The sequence below is a fragment of the Podarcis bocagei genome (assembly GCF_964188305.1).
Source record: "Podarcis bocagei genome assembly, chromosome: 7".
NCBI classification, from domain to species: Eukaryota; Metazoa; Chordata; class Lepidosauria; order Squamata; family Lacertidae; genus Podarcis; species Podarcis bocagei.
The window spans coordinates 42,879,434-42,906,759 of record NC_138132.1 but is presented as its reverse complement, the minus strand read 5'-3'; the positions used below and the strand labels follow the sequence as shown (position 1 = coordinate 42,906,759).

At 44.8% G+C, this 27,326-nt stretch overlaps 1 protein-coding gene across 1 annotated transcript in view; it reads right to left on the bottom strand.

Annotated features, from left to right (window-relative positions):
- The window catches only part of LOC308591547 (polycystin-1-like protein 2), a gene marked incomplete at its 5' end in the record, with an annotated part of 55,177 nt that extends 28,617 nt beyond the window's left edge, over positions 1-26,560 (bottom strand). Inside the window, 20 exons of the mRNA XM_081202314.1 lie at positions 560-686; positions 1,224-1,348; positions 1,525-1,707; positions 2,836-2,961; positions 5,543-5,737; positions 7,163-7,308; positions 11,515-11,715; positions 13,154-13,295; positions 14,287-14,407; positions 14,913-15,120; positions 15,460-15,577; positions 16,882-16,931; positions 18,126-18,224; positions 20,007-20,411; positions 21,062-21,291; positions 23,141-23,288; positions 23,466-23,576; positions 23,835-24,020; positions 24,977-25,141; positions 26,257-26,560. Of these exons, the coding sequence (XP_081058440.1) occupies positions 560-686; positions 1,224-1,348; positions 1,525-1,707; positions 2,836-2,961; positions 5,543-5,737; positions 7,163-7,308; positions 11,515-11,715; positions 13,154-13,295; positions 14,287-14,407; positions 14,913-15,120; positions 15,460-15,577; positions 16,882-16,931; positions 18,126-18,224; positions 20,007-20,411; positions 21,062-21,291; positions 23,141-23,288; positions 23,466-23,576; positions 23,835-24,020; positions 24,977-25,141; positions 26,257-26,560 (3,390 nt within the window). The remainder of the gene's footprint in view (positions 1-559; positions 687-1,223; positions 1,349-1,524; positions 1,708-2,835; positions 2,962-5,542; positions 5,738-7,162; positions 7,309-11,514; positions 11,716-13,153; positions 13,296-14,286; positions 14,408-14,912; positions 15,121-15,459; positions 15,578-16,881; positions 16,932-18,125; positions 18,225-20,006; positions 20,412-21,061; positions 21,292-23,140; positions 23,289-23,465; positions 23,577-23,834; positions 24,021-24,976; positions 25,142-26,256) is intronic.
- Positions 26,561-27,326: the final 766 nt, after the last annotated feature.

Here is a 27,326-nt window from a genome sequence, read left to right as displayed (position 1 = left end):
CATAGAACTGTAGAGTTGGAAGGGACCCCACAACCCCCCACAATGCAGATGATCATCCAATCTATGTTTAAAAACCTCCATTGTGCTACCACTGCAACAACTTCTTCTCCTTCTTCTCCTTCTGCTTCTTCTGCTTCTAACTTGCTAGTTGCTTGTTACACAGATGTCTCCAAGCAACTTCCAGCATTTTTAAAATATAAGTAAAATACAATATCAACACATTCATACAAAACCAGATGAAATTCCTACAAAATACAAATGCATAAAAATTCTTCTGCTGATCTCCTTCTTTTCTGCCTCTCAAAGCACCTGAACTTTTTCTTTTGTATTCTTTTTCTGTACTTAGCCTTGTAAAATGTACTTCCTATTTCTGTTTGTTCTAGTTCCCTACACCTTTCCCCCCCCTTTCCACCCTTTATTAGGCAGGTGGGGAACAGGTGGGTCAGTTTCTATAGTCCCATTGTTTATATTGTTATTAAAGCCAATAAAAGCCTTAATAAGAAAGGAAGAAAATGAATTCCCAGAGCAAGCTAAAGCACAGTAAAAACGGGACACTTGCCCTGATGTCCACTGTCTCGTCTCTGTCTCCTGAGATGCTGAGAGAAGAGGCAGAGGGCAGAGTGAAGCTGGCAGAGCTGGAGTCAGAGATATGAATGGATGTGCTGTCTGCGTTGTCTGTCTGCAACCTTTCCAGAGAAAGATAAGAAAAAAGTCAGAAAAGATGAAAGCAAAGAAGAGAAAATCGCAGAAGTAGGAACCAAAACATAGGAAGTTGCTTTATACCAAGCCAGACCATTGGTTCATCTAGCTCAGTATTGTTTACACTGACTGGCAGTGGCTCTCCAAAGTTTCAGGCAGGTTTCTCTCAGCCCTACCTAGAGATGCTGGGGATTGGATCCAGGACCTCCTGCATACAATGCAGAAGGCATAGGAGGCTGCCTTAAACCAAGTCAGACTATTGCTCCATCTAGCTCTATATTGTCTTCATCACAGATGGGCAACCTTTCTGAGCCTGAGGGCTACATTCCCTTCTGGGTAACCTTGTTTGACTCCGATCTTTCAACTGACTTACAAATGAAAAATTCCCCACTGGAAAATCCAAAGTCATTTTTTGTTGTTAGGGTTGTTGCCTTGCCACATAGTTAATGGGATGGTAGTTGCTGCAGTTATGCTACATTTTTCTGGAGGGTGATGAAAAAGCAGTATAGCAAAAATCTGTTTACCGGTTGATGTACATAGCTGCAGAGGGGGCTGTGAGCACCATGGGTTCATTGTCAGGCAACTTCCCAATCAAGAGAGCACTCTGGAGGTTTTCAATGGTGTTTAGAAGCTGCAGTGATACCAAACTCTATGACAGAAGAAAGAAACCACACTCTGAACCTTCTTCCTTTGATGGTTTCCCAGCTGGTGCCTCCCACCATTGCTCTGTGTCCAGCCAGTCCATGACACCCTTCCATAGTCACAATATGCTATATATACTTTTGCATGCCAGAGCTCTTTGACCTTTCATAGTTAAGTGCCCACCTGTGCAGTCTCTGGTGCAGCAGCATCCTCTGTCCCATTCTGCACAGCAGCTTCAAGGACGTTGCTCACTGCATTGAATAGATAGCTGGCAGCCTCCTTGCGCTTCAGGTCATCTTCGCCATCTTCAGCATTCACAATCAGCAAGGATTCACTGACATCCTTCAAAGTATTACCGGCTTCCACCTGAACGAGAAAAGAGGCCTCTAAGTGGACATAGCTCTCCAGGCTAAAGAGAACAAACTAGCAGGTGTTTCATAGCTCCCTTCTTCTCAAATTCAGGTGATAAGCAAATGACAGGGCAGCACCTCTCACAAACCCACTGTAGATTGGTGAGGGCCCTCTGCCAGGGGGTACTCAACACATGTTTTGCTTCCATCCAATGAAGCTGAACATTGGGAGAGTCAGGACCAAGAAAAGAAAACATTTCACACAGCTATGGAATCTGTTTCCCAAAAAGGCTGCAATGATGGACACCTATTTGAATGGTTTTAAAATTTGAATGGTTTTAAAACAGGGTGAGCTCCTGTTGCCCAGCTCCTGCTAACCTAGCAGTTCGAAAGCACATCAAAGTGTAAGTAGATAAATATGTACTGCTCCGGCGAGAAGGTAAACGGCGTTTCCGTGTGCTGCTCTGGTTCACCAGAAGCAGCTTAGTCATGCTGGTCACATGACCCAGAAGCTGTACGCCGGCTTCCTCGGCCAGTAAAGCAAGATGAGTGCCGCAACCCCAGAGTCGGCCACGACTGGACCTAATGGTCAGGGGTCCCTTTACTTTACTAAAAGAGGACTAGACAAATTCATAGAGGATAAGGCTATCAAGGGCTACTAGGCATGGTGGCTATGTTCTACCCCCATTGTTGGAGGCAGTATGTTACTGATAATACCAGTTGCAGAGAATCACAGGTGGGGAGAGGGCTGTTGGCTCCTGGTTAGCCAATATGAGGAACAGGATCTTGGACTAGGAAGACCTTTGGCTGACCCAGAAAGGCTCTTCTTACATTTGGTACAAGGTGGAGGGTTCCATCAGTCATAGGTGGATTTCTTTTCCTCTGTGAAATTTCTGTCCCAACTCCAGTTGTCTAAGGCCACCAAAGAGGTGATTGACAGTTTTATAAGTACTGCCTTCTTCTAAGAATTAATCATAGAATAGTTCCTTCAATTTCCCTTCCTCCACCCCACTTTCAACCCCCCCCCTTACCAGTCTGTTAAAAGCACCACTAATCTCAGATTCTCACATTGTCAATACATCTGTTGCCTCTTTGCATGAACCACACACAGTTATGAAGAAATGCACATCGCCTAGCCACTCACCTGCGCAGAGGAAGAGAGCTCTTCACTCCTGTAAGTGATTTCTTTGAGCACCTCTGACATCTTAAGAGCCGTCTGCATTGATGTTACATTTACAGCAGAGAGGGTCGTCAGCATCAGCTCTCGCAGCTGGGGATGCAAAGACAGATCATTAGAGACCCTATAAATACTGGTTATTTATTGTCTTGTTTCTAATAGACCCTCCCCTGGAAGAACAGGATCAACTAGTACAGAAGTTGCCAACCTTTCTAGGTCCATGGGCACATCTGGATTTTTGAGTGAGTGCCATGGGTACCATCCACTCTGATCACTTCCCTCTCTCCCCCTGGATCATCCCCCCACCCCAACACACAAAAAGAGAAAGTGCAGAGACACATTTCACATTTCCATGTGATCTGACTAAAACATCAGATCCAGTAGAATTAACCTGGACCCTGAAAAGCACATAGTGGGGAAAGCAGGAAGTGGCAAAGGGTGTCCCTTCCAGCTTCCTCCTCTATGTACTTTTCAAGCAAGAAAATGCTAATCACCCTTGCCACTCCAGGATCAGGTGGACAGTGAAATTGGGGGCTCAGGGTTTCACAGGCACCAGACAAAGACCTGCATCTAGAGACTGTGCATTGGTGACCCTGTGATTTGCAACATGCTACTGAATATCATAGGGTGGTGACTCCAAAATGGGCATTTTCAGTTGTTGCCCTTGTTCTGTGGAATGTCTGTCCCTCAGCCATACATAAAGCATCTCCTCCTTCAGATGTCTTACAAAGACTTATCTTTTTGCGCAGCCTTTCCCTGTTTGCCATAAGATAGGATCCTGGGTTTTGTGTATGAATCTCCTAAATCTGCTTTTAAATGCTTTTATATTTTTATATCTTTCTATTGATTTTAGCCTATATTTTTGTTTTAATGGATATTGTTTTTATATGGTACATAGTGTACACAGCTTCGAGATTTTTAAGTGGTTTAGAAATGCTTTTAAACAAAAATATACATATAGAATTTCCAGCTCCCAATGGTTTAACAATAGCAACAACCAAAAGTCTTCCACGCCCTTCACCTCCTCATTTGGGCTGCAGAAATCAAGAATGCTTGAGAAAGCAAGAATTCTGCTACCGAAAACAAATTCCTGAGCTCTGCATGTGCTCAGAGGCATCTTGACTTGCAATTCTATGTGTACCTTCTTGAGCCAATATTTTGCCCTTGGCTTCAGTTGGGGACCTCAGAGTCCCAATGGGAAAAAGTAGACCCTCGCCAAGCTTAAAGTCTGCCCATCCCTAATGTAAATTATAGGGTGGGAAGTGGGTTTTATGTCTAATCTGAGTTGACATCCACTCTAATTGCAAATTGCCAGTTTACCTTCCAGTTGACCATATAAATAGAGGAACATATTAACTGCATGAGAGTGAAGGGAATTTATGACTGTGGAATAAATCCGTTTACAATAACAAGAGTTCCTAGTGAGATGAACATGTAGCCTTTTTGAGCATAAGTACCAGCTTCCCCATGACTTTCAAAATGATCATTATTAATGCCAATTAAACAATTCTTTACACTTCTCTGGCTTCTTTTATTTGCACATCTAGAGGCATTTTGGCAGTGCCAGACAGGATTTGGATCCCCAAAGCACTAAAATAATACAAACCCTATTTGTGACAATTGGCTTCCAAACCCAAACAATGCTTCAGGAACTGGGGAACAAGGCCATATCTGAGGGATATCCTGCTTATTAGCAAAGGACACATTAACAGGATGAGTTGTAATTTCATTATTTCACACAAGATTACTGCAAAGGTGTCTATGTGGGGACAACTTTGGAAATAGACCCCAAGCTTCATTTTGTGCAAAATGCTGCTGGCATTTGAAGATCAGAGCATATAAATGCAGACTTATTCCACCTGCTGCAGTTATCTATTTGTTTCCAGGATTAACATAAAGTGTGAGTATTGGCTTTAAAACTGAACAGCTTAGGGCCATGATGCCTTTCAGAAACTGCCTGCTCCTCCTTTTTTTTTAAAAAAAGTTTAAATAGTTTTTATTTTGTCAGAGAAACTGCCTGCTCCTTCATGAGCCTACCAGGCCTTGGAGACCCTGCTCTCTGTAGTGCCTGTATACGAGATCCTGTGTGCAGGCAAGAGAGAAGGAGCCTTCTCGGTGCTGGGGCTGGGATTGTGGGGCTGGTGGAGATTTGCTAGACTCCATGTTCCCATCTTTTAATGGGTGGTAAAGCTCTTATTCCAGCTAGCTTTTAATTCATGACCCACTGTGGTTTTTTTAATTTATATGCATTTATAAAAGTAATTATGTACTGCCCTCTCATAAAATATCAGGCCAGTGTACAACAATATGTACACCATTAAAAACAACAAAGGAATCGTTAAAATAACTGGTTGGTGAAAAGGTTGTAAACAGCTAAAACAATTATTTCTTTCCTACCCAACTCTTAATGCTGTTAGCTGAGTGGGGGTTTACATAGGGGTCACTACCATTGGGCAAAATGTGCTGATGTCACAGAGGGTGTGGCCAGCCTTATGCCCCCACAGCTGAGAGGGAGGGGAAGCACCTGTGGTCTGCCCAGATCAAGCAATGACACCAGAAGATATTGATTCTACATTCCATGAGTAGCTTGTAGTAGCTAAACTATACAAATGCTGCTTACACACCAAAGGCTCCTGAGCAAAAATGGTTCCAGGATGCAATATGTGCAGCTAACCTCTTTCCGTGTATCTGTTCGCAGAGATGAATTAACACTCTTTTCTTTTGTTTCTAGATTAAGGACAGAAGACACTGACTTGTACAGCTGGAACAGGGTCATGCTGTTGTTCTCGCCTTTGAGGATAGTGTTCGATTTTTCTGAAATAATGGCTTGCAAGGTCTGGTTTCCGCTGCTTATGTCCTGATGTTGAACCTGATAAAGCAAGGGGGAAATGCACACAGTTGTGTTGTTCATTCCATAACCACCAAGGACATTCTTGCTGCTGAATGCCAGAGTAGATGTGTTGTTATTCTTAGGCTTAGTCCCCTCCTCTTAGCCCTTGTGTGGCTAGAAAACAAACAGCAGAGGCAGATGCTCAAGGCTGAGGCCAGGACCATGATATACAGCAGAAGGCTTTAAGCTTTTCATCTCATTATAGTCCTGATCCAAATCAGTTCTCTGACACCAACAGTTCTCAATGAGAAGAAAGTTTTCAGATAGGGGCTTAATATTGTAAATGGGTTGTTGACAACATGTTTCTATAATAGAGGAGACGCAGTAGGTGGAATTTTCTTTTCTGAGAAAAACCCACCTGCTGTGTCACCTGTACTTTCTTTGCTTTGCTTTTCATCCCACTATCAAAATTGGTGGGATATCAGGAGGGATATTAGGTGGTATATTGGGGGGGGGAATGTTCAGGGGGACCAGATCAAGCCCCTGAACTGTGTGGGTTTGTCACCCTATCTTCTGTGGCAGAGCCTTCCTGTGGAGAAAATACAACCACTCACTGGGCTGCACTTTCTGGAAACAATTGAAGACAGTTTTGTTTTGACAAGATATTGCAGCTGGATAAATGGTTGCAGGACCAGTCGTCATTCTCCCCAGTCCTCTACCCCCAGAGAAATGAAAGACAATTGAGACTGGTTATGGATTGAAACAGGCCACAACTTTATTGAATACAGATGAGAGAGGTTTGGCTTGGGCATGGGGCAAGTAAATACTTCCAGCCTGCCTGCCAGAAGTGACGCAATGGTCAATCCACACAGGGGTTCCTAAGACTTACATCAAATAGGGACTGCTGTCTGGGGGAGAGCCAATGGTCCTAGGCTCCGGCTGGGCATGCAAACATGGCCACACACCCCAGATCCCTTTAACGGGATGTCCAGCATTTGGAGGGGCAGGCAGAGACTACAGCCTCCCCTCCATCCCAGATTGATATTGCCCCAATACCCAACCAAGTTGTGACGGTTGCTATGAGGTAGGCAAAACCAACAGGCTGGTGACAATTTGCCTGGTGGACAAATTCCTACCCGGCCCCAGAATACAGCGATCACCTTAGCCACCCTCTCCTCCCATCAGGACAGGAAGCCAATCCTGGGATTTCTTGGGGGAGACTCTGCTGTCCAGCAACACCACAAGGGTGAGTGGATGTCTTTGCCTTGAGTGTCTATTTTGTACGGCCTCAGTTTTGTTTTAAATGTATTTACTCGTGTGTGTGTGTGTGTGTGTGTGTGTGTGTGTGTGTGTGTGTTTAACTGTGTTTATTGAACATCACCTTAAGATGGCTGTATAGAATGTGAAGATAATAATATAGATAGCAAAGTCACAGACAGCAGAAGCCAGTGAAGTCACACCTACCCTGGCAGTGGCATTGGTATAAACAGTGTCACCATAGCCGTTGCTCACACCAATGTTAATCCATAAAAGAAAGTTATTGTCTGCTTCTCCAAGTGGAAGATAAACTGAAGGTAGGACAGGCTCTTGTCCGCAGTGTAGAAGAGAATCTGGAGGAGGGAGGGAGATTGGTAAAGGTGACAGAGTAGGAAACCAATTTTTCCATGACCCAGTCTGACAGCAGCAGCAGGGCATTTCTTGATCTGTGTTGATCTAGACTTGGATTGCAATGGCCAGATGCACATTTATTTGTCATTTTCTATTTATAGCCAGTGGTTCTAACACAGGGTGGGGTGGGAAACCTGTGGCCTTACTGTTGTTGCTGGACTACAATGCCCTACAACTGAGTAGGGAGGAGCAAATTTCTCAGTTTCGGCTTCTCATTTTTCCAGCCTTAAGTTCAGTTCCCCACATTTCCACATCAGCTTGTGATTTATTTTTTAAATTCACCATGAAAGTTCATTTTAGTGTGAATTTCTCCAAATACACACATTTCTTATGCATTTTTGCAAAACAATTGCCCCGATATGACCCATTTCTGAATGTTATTTTCAACTCTACACACTTTAGTAGTAGCTTAGCTACTACAAGCTACTTGTGGACTGTAGAACCTGACCACTTAGCATAAGGGTAGGAAACCACAGACCCAGCATCCAAATGTGGCCCTCCAAGCTTCTCTATTTGGCCCTTGAGACTCCCTCTAGGCCACACCCCTTTCCTAGGACACACTTTCCCCTGGCCCTGCTCTGCACCCTCTAGAATACTTTTGTTAGGCTGGGATGTGTCATTGAATTGTGAATGTTTATTTTATTTTATATTATTTATTTATTTCAGTTATATATATATATATATATATATATATATATATGTAGGTTTTGGTGTCTTCGGGTGTCTTCCCGTGTAAGAGTTGGGGTGTCTAGGCGACGTTTCGACGAGGTCTCACTCGTCATCTTCAGGCTGGTGCTTTCGGCTTCTTGTTACTGGAACAGAGCAGGATCTCAGTGTTTGAGTTCCTATAAATACTGTTGAGGGGGTGTGGTGCAGAGAAGAAGTTCCCAGGTTATTGTGCCTTTTCTTCTTTTGTTCCTTAATTACTTGGGGGATATCTTGAGTGATATCTTGAGTGGTATTCTGAGTACCACTTAGGTGGGTCATTAAGTGTGGATTAGTTGCTATAGATCTGTGTAGGGATTGCAGGGGGGTGCAGCATCCGGAGGTGCCACTATGGTTTGGCTACCGGATGGAGTCTGTAATTTATCTGTGGAGAGGGTCTGGGTTTGGGTCTGGTGTGGTTGATAGGTGATGGCGTTCTGTGTGCCTCTGGTCCTGGTGTCGGTTTTTGTGGGGAGGGCTAATTTCCAGATGTCTGGCAGGCGGGACGTGTCGTCACGCTTGTTCATGTTGTGAGGGTGTTTCTCTATCTCGATGGCTTCCATGATTATTCTCTTGTGGTGATGTTCCATGTTACAGAGCAATTTGGAATCTGCAAAATTAATTTCGTGTCCTGTTTCTTTCATGTGTTGGAAAAGAGAGGAGGTTTTTTCTTCTTTTTTGACGGCATTCTTGTGTTCTGCGATACGTGCATTTATTCGTCTGTTTGTTTGTCCAATGTACGTGGCTGGGCAGACTTTGCAGGGTATTTCATAGACCCCTTGGTTTTCCAACTGGATTTTATCTTTGGGGTTTCTGAGGATATTGGCTATTTTTTGGTTGGTGCAAAAGGCTGTTTTGATATTGTGTTTATGGAGGATTTTGCTGATTTTGTCTGTAGTGCCCTTGATATAAGGAAGGACCACCCTGCACAAATAAACTCCGTAGCCAAGACTCTCATCTCCAGAACCAAACGCCTGGCTGACAAAGACCACTTGACAACTGAGTTACAGAATCTCTCAAATGTGTTAATCGCCAATGGATACCAGCAAAACAGGGTTACGAAGCTAATCCAAAAAGAAACACCCCCCAAAAACCAAGACACAGAAGAAAACAATGGCATGGCCCTCCTTCCTTATATCAAGGGCACTACAGACAAAATCAGCAAAATCCTCCATAAACACAATATCAAAACAGCCTTTTGCACCAACCAAAAAATAGCCAATATCCTCAGAAACCCCAAAGATAAAATCCAGTTGGAAAACCAAGGGGTCTATGAAATACCCTGCAAAGTCTGCCCAGCCACGTACATTGGACAAACAAACAGACGAATAAATGCACGTATCGCAGAACACAAGAATGCCGTCAAAAAAGAAGAAAAAACCTCCTCTCTTTTCCAACACATGAAAGAAACAGGACACGAAATTAATTTTGCAGATTCCAAATTGCTCTGTAACATGGAACATCACCACAAGAGAATAATCATGGAAGCCATCGAGATAGAGAAACACCCTCACAACATGAACAAGCGTGACGACACGTCCCGCCTGCCAGACATCTGGAAATTAGCCCTCCCCACAAAAACCGACACCAGGACCAGAGGCACACAGAACGCCATCACCTATCAACCACACCAGACCCAAACCCAGACCCTCTCCACAGATAAATTACAGACTCCATCCGGTAGCCAAACCATAGTGGCACCTCCGGATGCTGCACCCCCCTGCAATCCCTACACAGATCTGGCTGGCACAGGGCACAAAACCACAGCTCGCCCCTATACACGAAGCCAAGCCAGAGCACAACTAAGTGCAGTACAGCCATCTTCTCAGAAAAATCTCTTCACTAGCTCAAAAGGTCAAGACACGAAAGCTATAGCAACTAATCCACACTTAATGACCCACCTAAGTGGTACTCAGAATACCACTCAAGATATCACTCAAGATATCCCCCAAGTAATTAAGGAACAAAAGAAGAAAAGGCACAATAACCTGGGAACTTCTTCTCTGCACCACACCCCCTCAACAGTATTTATAGGAACTCAAACACTGAGATCCTGCTCTGTTCCAGTAACAAGAAGCCGAAAGCACCAGCCTGAAGATGACGAGTGAGACCTCGTCGAAACGTCGCCTAGACACCCCAACTCTTACACGGGAAGACACCCGAAGACACCAAAACCTACATTCCTGTACCCGTGAAAATCTACGAAAGCAAATATATATATATATATATATATATATGCAGGTTTTGGTGTCTTCGGGTGTCTTCCCGTGTAAGAGTTGGGGTGTCTAGGCGACGTTTCGACGAGGTCTCACTCGTCATCTTCAGGCTGGTGCTTTCGGCTTCTTGTTACTAGAACAGTAACATGGAACATCTTTAACATGGAACATCACCACAAGAGAATAATCATGGAAGCCATCGAGATAGAGAAACACCCTCACAACATGAACAAGCGTGACGACACGTCCCGCCTGCCAGACATCTGGAAATTAGCCCTCCCCACAAAAACCGACACCAGAACCAGAGACACACAGAACGCCATCTCCAATCAACCACACCAGACCCAAACCCAGACCCTCTCCACAGATAAAGTACAGACACCATCCAGTAGCCAAACCATAGTGGCACCTCCGGATGCTGCACCCCCCTGCAATCCCTACACAGATCTGGCTGGCACAGGGCACAAAACCACAGCTCGCCCCTATACACGAAGCCAAGCCAGAGCACAACTAAGTGCAGTACAGCCATCTTCTCAGAAAAACTCTTCACAAGCTCAAGAGGTCAAGACACGAAAGCTTTAGCAACTAATCCACACCTAATGACCCTCCTAAGTGGTACTCAGAATATCACTCAAGAAATCACTCAAGATATCCCTCAAGTAATTAAGGAACAAAAGAAGAAAAGGCACACTAACCTGGGAACTCCCTCTCTGCCCAGAACGTTGGAGGCTATACACCACACCCCCTCAACAGTATTTATAGGAACTCAAACACTGAGATCCTGCTCTGTTCTAGTAACAAGAAGCCGAAAGCACCAGCCTGAAGATGACGAGTGAGACCTCGTCGAAACGTCGCCTAGACACCCCAACTCTTACACGGGAAGACACCCGAAGACACCAAAACCTGCATTCCTGTACCCGTGAAAATCTACGAAAGCATATATATATATATATATATATATATATATATATATATATATATATATATATAGCGCCTCTTGCTTACCTGGATGGATGCCCAGAATGTGCCTTTTACTGGAATGTAACCTACTGTATAAAAGTAAGAAGCACCCTTTTTGTTACACCACTTCTGCCTCTAACCCCACTAAACACTGGCATGCCATCCCTATGAGACAATTCAGCTACAGAGGTGCCTTCAGTTAGAACATGTGGACCAGAACCAACCTTAGACAAACAGTGAATGCAAGCAGCCACCCCTGACTCTTACTTGTCTCCAGGTAGAAGCAGTATGTGAGTGAGGAGCTGTCAGCTGGAAGGCACTGATCCACCAGACAGGGAGAATGACAGGAGACGGAGAAGCTGGTGAGCACTGATCCTTGAGCAGGAGATACAGTACATACTGGGGCTACAGGTGGAGGCACACTGCTCACAGTATAGGTGTCTTCACCATATTTGTCCTCACTCATAGCTGGCAAATTTAGAAAGAAAACAAGTCAAAGGTGAGTTTGCTATGGTTTGTATACTATTGAGACACAAAAGGAGCACTTGGCTTTTTGGATTAATACTACTTATACATTTTGCTGCACTGCAGCAACACCTGTGTGGTCATGCAGTGGCCATGCTTCACCCTGCCTCCCCCCCTCCCACCAATCACACCTTAGTGGCAGCATTTGTATATAGGCTCCCATCTGTGTCAGCTGGCAGCCATTTTAGAACCCCCAAAAATGCATTACCTGGCAATGCCTAGACAACCCCCAGCAGCCATTCCAAGTGTTCCCACAGGTCTGAAAAAGCCCTGAAGAGTTTGTTCCAATGCCCATCGTAGGTTTCATCCTGCGGGGCTTTGAAATATTTGCTGTTCTTTGTGCCAGGGAGAACTCTGAACTGCACATTTGTTGCTGCTGTTATAATGCAGTTAATAATATGATAATCTTCTACCTGAAGATGTCTTGGAAACTTAAATTGGTTAAAAATGTAGCGGCCGTATTACTGGCTAGGGTTCTGTTTAGTTCTTGCATAATCCCTGTTTTAAAATACCTGCTTTGGTTGCCGGTTCATTTCCAGGCTCAATTCAATGTATTAACAGGTTTAAGGTTAAAACCTTAAATGATTCAGGCCCTCAAAACCTGAAAGACCACCTCCTTCCCTATAGGTTGGCAAAGGAGACCCTCTTGGTTGTTCCACCACCCTCAGAAGTTCAGTGAGTAGGGCATTCTTTGTGGCGGCCCCTAAATTGTGGAACTTCCTCCCCAGAATGCTGAAGCACACCTCTTTTCTCTTGTTTTTGACACCTGAGATGTACCCACCTTATTTCTGGGATTTCTGTGTTTTAAACTGTTTTAAACATTGTCTTTCAATTGTTGTAAACTGTCCTGGGGGTCTTAGAGTGAAGGGCAGGTAATTCATAGTAATGAAAATAATACTCAGTAGTGCTTAGAGCAGCTTACAGGTAGAAAACAAACAATGCTCGATAGCATGCAGTATTAAAACTACCACTTGGAAGCAAACAATTACAGTGGTGCCCCGCAAGACGAATGCCTCGCAAGACGGAAAACTCGCTAGACGAAAGAGTTTTCTGTTTTGGAGGTGCTTCGCAAAACGAATTTCCCATGGGCTTGCTTCGCAAGAGGACAATGTCTTGCGAGTTCCTGCTGGTTCCCCCCCCCCCCGTTTTCTAATCCGCTAATCCACTTATCTATCAGCTGATCCGATCAGCAGATAAGCCGCTAAAAGCCGCTAATAGCGCTAATCCGCTAATCCGCTAATCCTTCAATGGGCTTGCTTCGCAAGACGAAAAAACTGCTAGACGAAGAGAATCACAGAACGGATTCTTTTCGTCTTGCAAGGCACCACTGTACTACTAAAGCCATAGTAAATGCAGATTATCCAAATTCTGGCTCTCCCACCTGTTACTTTAATTCGAAAAGCTTCTCCCTGGGTTTGCAAGAAGGAGCTGTTCAGCACCAAGGTTGGTGGGCCACTCTGAAGCAAAGCGAGGGAGCTCTGTGGGAAAGCATTCAAGGTACAGCTTGGTGGAAGAGGATTGGGCTGGTGAGGGGAATGAACCACAAGGGGAAAAGAGAGAGAAAGCAGAAGAAACATGGGTTAAAACATGGACTTGTGGTCACCTTTCTACTATGTCTAGCAAAGAGACTGTTCTCAAGGTCTTCACCTAGTTCTCAAACAGCTGCATTAATATCCCCCCTGTCCCTTTCAAAAGGATAACCAGCTTTTGATAGTCTTGCCTTCTATCTCTAAGGGTGCATCCAGACTGCAGCTGATTTCAGGTCATCTAGCCTCCTCACAGAGAAATCAATATTTGATTTTTTAAAATTTTATTAAATAGATACCTTGCCCGGGGCAGCAAACCCATCAATGATGCAGTATTTTTTTAAAAAAATATTTATGTAAAACATTTTAAAACAACTGAAAACATGTAAAAACAAAAATCACAATAAAAACATAAAATAAATTTTAAAACAGATGTAACTATATCATGTGTCTGGATAGGCCTGCTGAAAGATAAAATTGGTCATGAAATAGCCAATGTCATCTAATCTCCCTGCAAACAAATCAAGATAAACACTCAATAAGCATGTTGTCTGCTGCTGGCTGTTTAGTGAATATCGTTCTGATTTGTTTGTGGGAAGGTTAAATGATGTTATGTCAAAGCAAGTGTCATCTCACACACAGGATGGATCTGTCCATTTCTGTTCTCTCAGTTTTTCATTTTTTACAGTCTTAAAATCTGTTCCCCACAATTCTGCAGCCATTTGTAGATTTCTTTGTAAATAATTATCACGGAAATTCATTAGTGTTTCAATGCAAATTTCTTCAAACAAACACATTTTTAATGAAGTTTTGCAAGTAATTTTTCCTAATATATCGAGTTTTTGTAAACATGGTTTTGTTGGGGAACTGCATCATAACATTCAAATAAGTATATATTTTGAAAAATGCCTGTGTTTTGTTTTTCACATTGTTTCAGAAAGTGCAAATTTCATTGATTGAACTTTTCTGACACGGGCAACAGGCTCACCTTTCTGTGGAACGTATAATCTAAGTACCACTTGTACAGAGTAGCCTTTGAGTCTGTCCCCACGGATGCTAGGAGCGTCACGTCTTCAGTAACATTCACTGGTTTGCAGTTCATTTTGCAGCTAGGAGGAAGGCAGGACCTGCAGTTAGCAAGCTCAAGGAACAAGCTAAGGGGAGCAAACTGTATTTGCTTACCAAATGAGCTCTGTGCTTTTGGGTGGAATGATATAATCAATGCTGTGCATCTGTGATACTCACAACTGGGATTCTCAAATGTCTACCTGTTGAAAGGATCTCCTGTTGCCTAGTTGGCTTCCCCAAGCACACCTGACCTGTCAGGGTAGCATCTTGCCATCCTTCACCCTCTCCATGCATCTAAGAAAAGAGCCTGGCTGCTGGATCAGGCCAGTGGCCCATCTAGTCCAGCATCCTGTTCTCCTGGTGGCCAGCCAGATGCCCTAATGGGAAGCCTGCAAGTAGGACCTGAGTACAATGGCACTCTAGTCATTTAAGATTCCCAGCAAGTAGAATTCAGGAGCAAACTGCCTCTGACAGCTTCTGTATGAGGCTTTCACCTGACACTGTCAGAACCTCAGAGCGCAAGGAAATAAATAAAGAGCAGCACACCTGATCTGCAGGCTCAGGTCCTGCTTTGCTGTAATGTAGAGGCATTGCTCATCCTGTTTTTCTTCTTTCTCTGGGCTTTTGACTGCAACTTTCACGGTCACTGCAGAGCTGGGAGGAGGTAAGCAAGCCGGTGGGATCCGGATCTCTCTTTGGTCTGTGAGGATGGAATGCTCTTGCACACATTGGTCCCATTCAGGCCAGCAATAACCTTCAAAGGCAATTTTCAGCTGAATCATTTAAGAGAACCAAGCACCCAGTGTTGTATTTTTATATTGGACACTTTAGCCCTGTATATGCATTTTTGTACACATTGTGTGGCTGGAGAACTGCGCTGCAAAATCAGAATGTCAAAGGGTGGCTGTGTGAATTAGGTAGGTTCACCTTTAAATGTGAACTGAATCAAATGGATCTCCCAGCCCTAAACTCGGATAAACAAACCAAACACATCAGCTCGCTTAGAACATGAGGACAATTTCACATTCTTTTGAATGGAGAGTTCTGGTCACAATTGTAAAGGGGAGAAGGCAGTGAAACACAACATACATACCGCAAGACCAGGTGTAGGTAGAATTAGTGCTGTCTTCAGGCCAGCCAAGAATGATTGTTGTGAAGAGGCTGGCATGGCGGCTGGGCTTAATGTAGATCTTGTTTTTCCCTTTGTCATCCTAAACCAGAAATGATGAAGAAAAGTAATTGCCAGAGCAGTTGCATCTTCCACGTGCAAGCAGACACAGAAAAGTGGTGACCAGAATGAACAAGGGGTTGGAGCAACTCCCCTATGATGAAAGCCCCCACAATATCTGGGACTTTTTAGTTGGGGGGGGGGAGAGTAAAAAATGGCATGATAAACATGCGCAAAATTATGCTTGGCGTGAATAAGATGGAGGATACCGTAATCTGGGGCTATCTTGTTAAACCGATTGGCATGGGATTCAGGACAGACAAAATGAAGTCCTCCTTCACTCAGCACATAGTTGAAGCATGGAATTTGCTCCCACAAGAAGTGATGGCCACCAACGTGGGTGCCTTTAAAAAGGGGGTTGGACAAGTTCCTGAAGGATAATTCTATCAGTGACTACTAGCCAAGATGGCTGTATGTTACCACCACTGTTGGAGGTAGCCTGCCTCTGAATTCCAGCTGCTGTTTGTGAGCTTTCCAGAGGCAGCTGGTTGCCCACTGTGGGAATAGGAAGCTGGGCTAGATGGTCTGATCCAGAAGGGTCTTATTCTTAGGTGTGTTATGCTTTGGGACAGGTTTTCCTTGGTTTAAGTACCTCTTGCCTCCTTGATATCTGGTGAGAACATTCCCTTTTTAAAATCTTGTCATGATATAAGCCATTATCAGTCCCACATTCCAGACAGGGAATGAAGGCTGGAAGAATGGACATTCCCAAGGCTCCACAGAGACTTCATAGACATGCAGGAATTTTTTAGGCATATATTTTCTTTTATTAACTGGTTTTGTTGGTTGGCTGGTTTTGTCTTTGATGCCATCCTAATAGTTTTGCTGAAGCACAGCCAAACATAAAACGTAGGCTTCCGTACTAACTCCACTTACTTGGAAGTAAGTCCCATTGAGTTCAGAAGGACTTACCTCAGAGTAAGCATAGTTAGGATTGTAGCCTCAATAAATACAGTGGCTTATACCCAGCATTGGTCCTACTCCAAGTAGACCCACTGAAATTAATGGATATGACTAACTTAGGTTTATTCATGTCACTGGATCTACTCTGAATACAACTTACTTGGATACAACCCAACAACAGCGCAATCAAATGCATGCTTTCTTAGAAGTAAGTCCCACTGTGTTCAATGGGGATTACCCTCAGGCAAGAGGGCATAAGTTATCAGCTTGAATAAATCCAGTGTCTTAACCAAGAAGAAAGAAAAGCCGTTCATTAATCCCTGTCAAATATTTTCAAAAGGATTTTTCCCGTTATTTTCATTCTTTCTTTTAATAGATACTCACAACTCTTTTTTCACCATTTACATTGGACTGTTCTTTGTCCTCAATAGGATCTGTTGAACACAAAGAATAAATCAGAAGGCTTCAATAGCACCTGCAAATGCCATGCTGAACTCTTCTGTATAAATCAAGGTTATTTTTCCAGGTCTGTGTGAAAGTTACAGAGCAACTGGTAGAAATTGCTCCCCGAAGCATCACAGTGTATAAGGATTCAGTTTGTTCATGGGAAGGAGGGAGACAGACTTCATTTATCAGGGCCTCATGCTGCCTCGTACTAAGCACCCAGCTGTTCCATCTGGTCCCATGTCTCCATTATATGGAATCTATGCGCAGCCCAATGCAGAGGGGGAGGGGCAACCCTTTTCAACCAGTGTGTTGAGGGTGGGCTCTCCCATAAGGCTTGGGTTGGAAACCTTTTCCAGCCTGATGGCTACATTACCTTGTTAGGAACCTTCTGTGGAGTCCACACACCAATGTGATGTATGTGTGTGCAAGAAACAGGGGGGGCGGGTGGAGAGAGAGAGAGAGAGAGAGAGAGAGAGAGAGAGAGAGAGAGAGAATGGGAACAGTGGGAGTGTCAAATCAAACCAGAAGTGAAACCAGGGATGGTTCCACAGGGATATGTTACCAACTGCAGGAATGCTTGTTTGTTTCCCTTGTCCTCTGATTACCGTACTTTTCCGTGTATAAGACTAGGGGTTGTTTTTTTACTATAAATTAAGGTTAAAAATCTGGGGGCGACTTATACACAGATAGTGCATATGCCCATTTTCTAAATTTGGGGTCCCCAAAAGTATGGGGTGTCTTATACCTGGGGTGTCTTATACACGGAAAAATACGGTATGTACAGTGGTACCTCGGTTTAAGAACAGTCCGGTTTAAGAACAATTTGGTTTACAAACTCTGCAAAACCGAAAATAGTGTCTTGGTTTGAGAACTTTACCTCAGTCTAAGAATGGAATCCGAACGGTGGAAGGGCACCGGTGGCAGGAGGCCTTATTAGGAAAAGCGTGCCTCGGTTTAAGAATGGTTTTGGTTTAAGAAGTCTGTGGTGCCCTCTCATCAAAAGGATACCAAATCCTATAATGCTGTTCTTGTAACTTCTTACCACTTGGAAGTGGGAAGCACACAACAGTATGAATAAAATGCAAAGGAAAAGAAGACAGAAGTATACCGTAATTTAAAAAGTATGATTGCTCTTCATTTTATGAAGTCATCATTTGGCATAATCAAGAGCCTGTTATTACCTTCTTCGTGAGAACTGTTAGATGAGACGATTACAGTTCCTGCATCAGTGCTCACGTTCGAGAAGGCATTAACAGCAAACACTTTGACCTGGAAGGTACCTGGAAAGAAGACACAGGAAAAGGTGAATAAGGGTGAATAAGAAGCTGGGAACTAAAGATCCACAGAGCCAGGCAGATTAAGGGGTGAAACTTGTTAGGGCAGGTGCAAAGTCTATTGGTGCCAATCAGGGAAGTGAACCACCTTGTAAAAAGGGGGTGGGAACATGGATTCATGTGGCTTGATGGACAAAAAATGGAGCCAAAAATATTAGTACAAGACAAGTACTTTCACCCTTTCACCCATGATTTTATAGCAATTTGAGTGAACAAGGTGCTTTAATTTATGTGATATCTTTATCTGTTATTTATTAATGTATCAGCGTAGTTCTCTTGGCAATGCACAACAATTTAGTAAAAAAAAATTATGAATTAAAACACAAATCAAATATCCCAGTCCTTGGAACAGTGAAGCAAGGCTATACATCAGCGGTAGAGCATCTGCTCTGCAAGCTGAGGGCTCCAATTTCAATCCCTGGCATCTCTGGGTAGGGCTGGGGAGACAATACTGTGCTAGAAGGACCAGTGGTCTGACTCATTATAAGGCAGCTTCCTATGTAACATCTGGAGGGCCACAGGTTCTCCATTCATAAGATTGGGCTTTGGTCTCATCCAGCTGGGTTCTTCTTATTTTCCATCCCAAATACTGGTCATCTGACCAGTCTCAGGGCCAACCTCAGTTTTTGGGGTCCCCTTGTGCCAGATGCCCCCAGTAGGTCCAGTCCTCCTCCTTGCTGTTGCTCACTTGCTGTGATGGCCTGGGATTCGGACTCAGATGCTGAACCTGAGGGATCCCAGCCTGCACGGGATTCCCCACCTCCAGAACCAGCGGAGCCAGGGCTGGGGCTTGAGCCTGAAGGGTCCTCACCTGTGCTGGATCCTCAGGTGCAGCTGAGTCTGCTCTGGCTCCTGAGGTGATGGAGGACCCACTGCCTGCAGGTGCTCCACTCTCAGCCCCATCAGAGGAAGCTGAGGTTGCCTCTGGGTCTGGTAACCCTCCAGCCTCTTCTGAGCTGCAGAGGCTCAGGGCAGAGAGGCGGAGGGAACTAAGTTCCCGCAGGAGGAGTGCTCGCCTCCAGGCCAAGAGAGGCGAGTCACCAGAGGATCGGGGCCGTCCTATGCCTCGGGGCAGATAAAAGCCAGCCAGCCCCAGTCCCAAGTTGTGGGAGCAGCATTGTTGGTTACACCAGTGTGGTGTAGTGGTTAAGAGCGGTAGTCTCGTAATCTGGGGAACCGGGTTCGCGTCTCCGCTCCTCCACATGCAGCTGCTGGGTGACCTTGGGCCAGTCACACTTCTCTGAAGTCTCTCAGCCCCACTCACCTCACAGAGTGTTTGTTGTGGGGGAGGAAGGGAAAGGAGAATGTGAGCCGCTTTGAGACTCCTGAAGGGGAGTGAAAGGTGGGATATCAAATCCAAACTCTTCTTCTTCTTCTTCTTCTTCTGCTAGTTCCTGCCCGAACCCTGTCCTGCTTTCCTGCCTGACCCGCCCTGGCTCCCTGCCCTGCACCCAGCTTCAGCCACTATGGATTGCCTCCACTTTTCATCTTTGCCCATGGACCGGACTTGGACATCGCCTCTCGGGTAACCCACGGGACCAGTACACTTGCTTTCCTTCAGCCACACAGAGGGAAAGGGGATGGGAGCTCCACCTTCTCACCCCCATGTGGTGTATGTATGGTACACTGCAAATTCCCCCTTCCCTTCTCTTTCTCTCTCATTTTTCATACTTTTAAAAGAAGACTCATCTAGCTCAGTTGCATGTTTGTGCTTTTGTGTGGAAGTACCTTCAGACTTCACTGGGATTCTGTAGGTCTCGGCTTCTCCTTCGGTGAAGTCCTTCAAGTGGGAAATGGTCTCATTCAGCCCGGTCACCTCAAACCTCAGTTTCTCAGGAGACCCATGATGTACAGAGACTTTTATCTCCAGATCTTCTCCTAAAACCACAGAGTGGGAGCTTAATATGGCCTGAAGACCAGAGATTGCTTCGACTAAATGAACCGTCAGGATTTCTGAAACGTCTGCTTCTGTGGTGTTGCTGGATGCAATTATTTCAAGATGATGTACGCCAGGACCAATCAGCTGTTGGGATGCGCCATCCAGGGTGAGATTGTGAGGAACAATTCCTTCCTTCACCCTGGACTCCATCAGCGTTTTGTTATCAGCCAGCACGGTATAGGTCACTCCACTACCTGAAAAGGAAAAATGGTTTCCAAAATGTGGTGTAAATTATATCTCGTTTCACATCCTTTTGCAAAACATTTAAAACATTTATTTTATGTACTAAATACTGTATCAGTTTATTTACCGTAATGCTATAGCAATGTGGTTTATTTACTTATTTGGCACCATCCATGTGCATGGCATTACAAAAGAATCAAATATAAAAATAATAAAACCGATTAAAAAGAAAGCAGAGGCAGATGTCAAACACAGCAGCACTGAAACAAGCAAAAAAACAATCCATCAAATTTACAGTTTTAAATGACAGAAATCAGCTACAACATGCCTTTGGGAATAAAACTATTTTCAACACCTGTCTAAAATGGGAAGTCAATGGACCTTACCTGGTTGGAGAACCACATTTCAAAATTTGGAAAAGTGTTAATTTCAAAGAAAGACCGTGCTTTGGGACGTGTATGGTTTAAGAAAGTCTGAATTACATGGATTTGCCTTCAAATGCAAACTGAATTGAATTTCTCCCTAAGCACGAAAGGTGTTTTGTTTTTTAAAAAGGATAATTCCAGCAGAAGTCTCTCCTATGTGCTCTGAAAGTACATTGTTCAAACTACTATTGATCTGCAAAAGAATATATAAACAAAAACGAAGTGATGGCTCTGACCTCCATTAAGTTCCACCTGAATCCATAACACTTCTTCATAAAGAGTCCTGCAATGTGAAGTGTTCCCTACTTCATATTTGCTGAAGCACCCGGTCACCAAAAGCTCATCCATTTTGTCTTGCACGGTGATCAGTTTCTGAGCTGTGACGTGCCACTCGCTGGTTGTGCACTCCACAAAGATGGTGAATTCGCCAGGAGATGTGAAGCGATGGGTCACATTGCTAGACAGGCTTGAGGTGCAAAATGGAACACGTTAGAAGCAGAACAAGCCAAACCTGCAATAAAATGTTGCAGCACGAGTGCTCCTGTTTAGGATTTTAGTCAACCAACAACCACACCCTGTTCCAGGATAATCCATTCCATTCTCCAACAATGCTCATATGTGCATTTTTCAAGTTAAAATTGCATCATTTTTGCAGCATTTAAAGCATTCATTTCATTCTTTTGCTGTGGCATTAGGAAGCCTTTCTCTCTCTTCTACCTAGAAAAAGTGTGTTTCAGTCTGAGAGCCAGGGGACAACCATTGACCCTCAGTCCACTTTCAGGTGGGCCTCAGCACTGCAGCCTGCCCACTCTGTCCTGCTTGTGCCTTTGGGCTGAACTGATTCCAGCACCACACCGGGCACAAGCAGAATGCAGGCCAGGGCCGTCTTACCCATAGGCGCTAGGGGTGTGGGGCACCCGGGCGCCAGGCTCTCAGGGGCACCAGGCCCGAGAGTCCGGGGCCCGAGAGTTGAGTCCGGGGAAGAGCCCGCCCGTCGGTTGGAGCGCCGCAGCAGGCTCTTCTGCGGGCAGCTCTGCACTGCAAGTTTGGAGGCGACCGAGCCAGTGAGACGCTGAGGCGGTTGGCCGGCTCCACCCTCCTGTGCACCTGGGACTGTGCAACCTGGGGGGGGGCACCAGGCGGATATTTGCACCCCAGGGCCGCATATGCTTAAGACAGCCCTGATGCAGGCATATGTGGGAGCCCCTTAGAGACATGAGATATCACATGCTGTAGCACGCAGAGCTAGAGGGGAATGAAAGAGAGGAAATGGATGGCAGACAAGCAGAGAAGCCTGAGAAGTGTGAGAGAAGAAAAGGGAAGCGTGGGAAGGAGGGAGGTGAATGGGTCAGGCAGACCAAGGCAGAGGAAAAGGAGAGCTGTTTGGATTTGCTACTGCACCTTCCAGTGGTGTAGTGTGGGGAGTGCAGGGGGGGCCGGCCGCACCGGGCGCAACATCTGGGGGGGCGCGCTCGCACTTGCAGCTCTCTGCTTTACCTGGCTCACTCACTCTCTCTCACTGCAGTGCTGGCTGTGCGAATCCTATCCGAGCCGCTAGGTCGCCGCCCACTGTGGAGGGGGTGGGTGCCAGGCGAGCAGTGCGGAGAGAGAGCAAGGGACTATCTGGGGGAGGGACAGTGCAGCGGCCGCCCAGCGCAGCGCTGAGCGTGGGAGAGAACCACACCAGACCAGACCAGGCAGCAGCAAGAAGAAGCTGTCAGCGGCAGCAGGTTAGGGGTTAGGGGGCGCAAATTACTTGCCTTGCCCCGGGTTAGGGGGCGCAAATTACTTGCCTTGCCCCGGGTTAGGGGGCGCAAATTACTTGCCTTGCCCCAGGTGCTGACAACCCATGCTACGCCACTGGCACCTTCTCCCCTCCACTTCTCACTCACACCCCAGTCATCCTTCTTTCCAGCCCCTTCACTTTATACCCTTCTGATGTTCCAGGGGCTGCATGCTGGTGGTGGGCATGGCCAGAAGGAAGGAGCAATGGAAGGGACTCTTACTTTGTACAGGAGGCTACATTACAGCCATGCAAAAGCATGTCTCGACAAACATACACCGGGCAAGGAAGATGAGGTCTGACAGCTCAAAGACACATCCCAGTCAGAGGTAAGGTCTGGGGTGATGGGGAGAGTCTCGAGAACCAGCTGGGTAATCCTTAAGGGATTCAGTCCCCAAGCGTGAGGTTCTGCTCTCCTGATCTGGGGCATCACTGACAACTTGAAAGGTGTCTTCAATCATCACCATCATCAAATAAGAAAGCAACCAAACTTTCACTTCCTCATCGCCTGGCTGCAAAAACGTAGACTTACGTTGGAGGGTAGTATGGATCAATAGTGTTTCCGTCTCCGGTGCTAATGATGCAGGAGAGATTGCCAGAATAAGGAGAGAGTAGCCACTTCACTGATATGGTGATGTTTTCAAAGATAAAGCTTTCCTCCGTCACAGCCAGTCGCAAGCCTGTAAAATAGTGCACAGAATAATAGCACCTCTCTGCATCCTTGGAGAGGTCATGTGGGTGAAATTGCCTTGTACCGAATCAGGCTGCACTGGTCCATCTAGGTTCAAGCTGGTCACTGGGAGATGCTTCTCAACCTGCTGATGGTACCTGTGGGTGGAGAAAGTTCTGCTGCTTACCTTCCATGCAGTGGTATTGAACCGACAGGTAGCTTCCCAAACTTGGACAAGGATCTCCAAAGAAGGTCCCATCAGCTGCCACCTGGCATGCTTGGAGTCCATGGCACTGCCCTGCAAGGTTTGATGCAGTAGCATGTCATTTTCGCTAATATAATGATGTTCAATGTACACTTTACCACAATGTATGCATTTTATATGCATTACTTGGCCAGAGAACAGGATTGCAAAACTTGGAGAACTGTGGATTTTGAAGGTTGGCTGCGTTTCACTTAGCGCCTTGCTATGCCACATAGATTTGCCTTTAAATGCACACTGAATCAATTTTCTCCCCCATCTGTGTTCAAAACACTGAAGTCACCTAAGCCTTACCTGCAACTTCATCCTTTACACTTATCCAGCTACATTCCTCTTCGACATCAAACTGTAGGGGAGTCTCTAGCACACAGAAGTGAGGTGTTTTCCGTCCATAAAAGCTTTCTCCAATCTGAATTACTTCTCCTGAGCCACACTGCACTGTGGCATTGAAGTTGTCGCAGGCAATGCTGTGGCCTGATTCTGTGCACACGCATACAAGAAACACCATGAGTGTGTGGCATTGTTGGCTAAAGACACAGCCCACTTAAAAGCAAGTATACGTAAGGCCATCACCATTAAAACAAACACACATAGAACCATCATCATTAAAAACAAAGATGGTTTTAAAATAGTGATCTGTGGGATTGTGGAAATTTAAACAGGTTTAAAGCTGACCATTTTAAAAAATGTGTTCAATCCTGGAGAAAAGCACGCTAGCATTATTTTTCCTCTTAACCCTTCCCTGCCCCAGATGACGAATCCCATGCCTTTACTTTTCCCAAAAAGTTGAGTGGGAATTTCATAGAGTTGAGAGCACTTCCAGAATGATCCTCTAGGTGGCATGAATAAGATTCAGAAAAGAAGCAGGAGAGAAAATTCTAGCAACCACGAGTGAGACCTGCAACAAGATGTTGCAGTGTAAAATGCAACAAACCTTTTGCAGGATGTCTCATCCCACATCCCCTGCAGCCCCTGATGTGGGTGAGGGGTTCTTCAGAAATCATTCAAGTGGCCACTGACCAAGCTTACTGAATGGGACTCCATCCTTCTTTTGTGCTTCTCCAAGCCCACAGGGTCACCTGAGCATGCTGAAATGGGCCTGATTTGGCCCATTACTGCTGACACTCCCCACTTGAGTTTATTATTGGTGGAAATGAGAGCATGGTATTGTGCACACACTGAAACTGCTAATAAACATATTTCAGGGAATAGCACTAATCAAGCGAGCTATAAATATACATTCTCAAATGCATGGGTTAGGTTGCATTACACAGGACAGCCTTCTATTTTAAGTGTTCTATGTTGCACCTATAATTATAAATAAGCATATGTGTTTTGCTGCAGATCTGTGTTCTGTGCAAATCTTTTTTTTTAACTCTTTTGGGGTGATGTGTGGTACAAGTAGTTACCCTTAAGTTCGGTTCAGGACCTCTTACCAAACTCGCAAATAAAGTCAAACTCCTGGCTGCAGTTCTCTGTTATACCCCAGTCATAGCCAGTGTTTTTCAGGATATAGCCACATGAGGATGAGAGAACGGAAGGCAGTTCTTGGTGCCACTTGCTGTAGGTGATATTCGAGGTATCGAGCCAAACCATGGACCCTGCATGGAAGGAAGCTGCATCGTGAGTGTACATGCCTCTCCTACTTAAACAACTGGGATGAGTGAATCTCTCAATTTATGTTTCTTTCAGTTGCTCCTTTTTCCAGTCCTGAATTCAGTTTAGCACATTTCTGCACGAGTTTGCAATTTTTAAAAAATTGTCAGCATTTTAGTGCATTTTTCCTAGCGAGCAATTTTCCTCAATATAATGCATTTTTGTATGTTATCTTCACTGTTATATGCATTTTCTGAGGGGTTTTCTTTTCTTTTCAATTTTAAAATTCAACCATTAAAACCAGAAACTTACCTTAAGAAAATAAGATGAAAGTGGAAATATCCAGTATTCTGCATTTTCCATTAGTTAGATATTGATTGTGGGAGGTGGTCACATTTTTGCATATCTTATGGGTTCAGCTCATATAGGACTATGTCGCCGGGACTCAGCTGGCTAATATTTCATCAGTAGTACAGTGAAAAAAATCTTAGCATAATTTAATCCACTGACATCCAGCATGCTTGTTTATTACATTTTTACTCCACCTTTCTTCCAAGGATCTCAAGATAGCAACATAACAATCTCCTCAGCCCTTATTTTATCCTCAAAACAAACCTGTGAGGAAGGCTAGGCTGAAAGAGTGTGACTGGCTGCCCCAAGGCAACCCAACAAGCTTCATGGCTGAACAGAGATAGGAACCAGAGTCTCCACAGTCTTGGTCTGGTACACTAACCAAGGTGTAGCCAACCATGGTGCTCTCTAAATCATAAAAATCATAGAGTTGGAAGGGACCCCAAGGGTCATCTAGTCCAACCCCCTGCAGCATGGCCAATGGCCAAGGGTCATGGGAGTGTAGTCAGCAACATCTGGAGGATTCCAGATTGGCTACCCCTGTTCTAAACTCTGAACCGGGAGTGAGACACCTATGGCCCTGAATATGCTGTCAGACTCCAAATCCCATCAGTCCCAGCCAGCATGGCCAATAGTTAGGGATTATGGAAGTTATAGTCCAATAACATAATTAGGACCACAGGTTCCCCACCCCTGCACCGCACTATGCTAACATGTTCCCCCCCCCCCGCTCAACATTTCACAAAACAGGGATTCTATTTTTCCCTACCTTCAGTAGTTTCATTGGAGGAAGAACTGTAGGTTATGCCGATCCACCATTCGTTGTCCTCAGAGATGTGCTCCTGCAGAAACATCTGGGTTTCTTCATTTTCAATAAAGACCAGGTGGCCCCCTCCTCTCTCACACCAGCTCTGGGCACTCGTGAAAGTGCGCTGGAGCCTCACAAACTCATAGCATGAGCTATTGAAAGCCACTTGGTATTTTGAACATGGTATACCCTCCACAAGGGAAAAATCCTCTGCAGTAGAACTGACGGCAAGAGGAATGATGAGGCTTATGATGAGGAGCTTCATGTTTGATTCAGCAGCTTACCAAGTCCTGTTTTGGGACCGATGCAGCCCACCACTCTTTTTGACCTTTTCTGCAGATATTTGGGGTGTCATTCTACTCTGGCATATGCTCTTCTCGCCTCAACCTTCCCTTCCCTGGACAATACTAGCAATGGCTCTGCGGAATAGCTTGCTCCCAATAAACAAAGGTTATTGCACAGGGGAAAACGTTTTTTTCTTAATGCCAAGATGTGCCAATGGATATGAGACAGGCCATTGTACAATTGTTCAAATAAAGACGGTATACACAGTGGGCTTTAATTTATAGCCTTTCATGTGAGTAGAGAAGATTACTTTGATATATACACCCACTGGACATATGGCAACCAAAGATAAAGGACCCTGTAAAAGAAGCTATTGTACCTTAGCAGCTGGGCATTCAACCTCAAAATAACCATTTAGAAACTCAGAAAGCTGGTGCACCATAATAATCAGACAGAAATTCTGTATCTGCAATGAAACATTGGAGTTGTGTTTTTCCATTCAGTATGTGAACCAGGGCATGCACTAGAGAAGGGTGCATCCATCCATGTTGGTTTCCTGTGTTTTTTTTCCCTCAATTAATATCAGTTTTCCACATTTCCACATTGGTTTACAATTTTATTTATTTTGAAGACCTCATGAAAATTCATCAGCATTTCAGTGCGAATTTCTCATGAAATACACATTTTTATATGCAATTTTGCCTAATATTTTCCGTGATATTTTCACTATCAATGCTTATGCACAC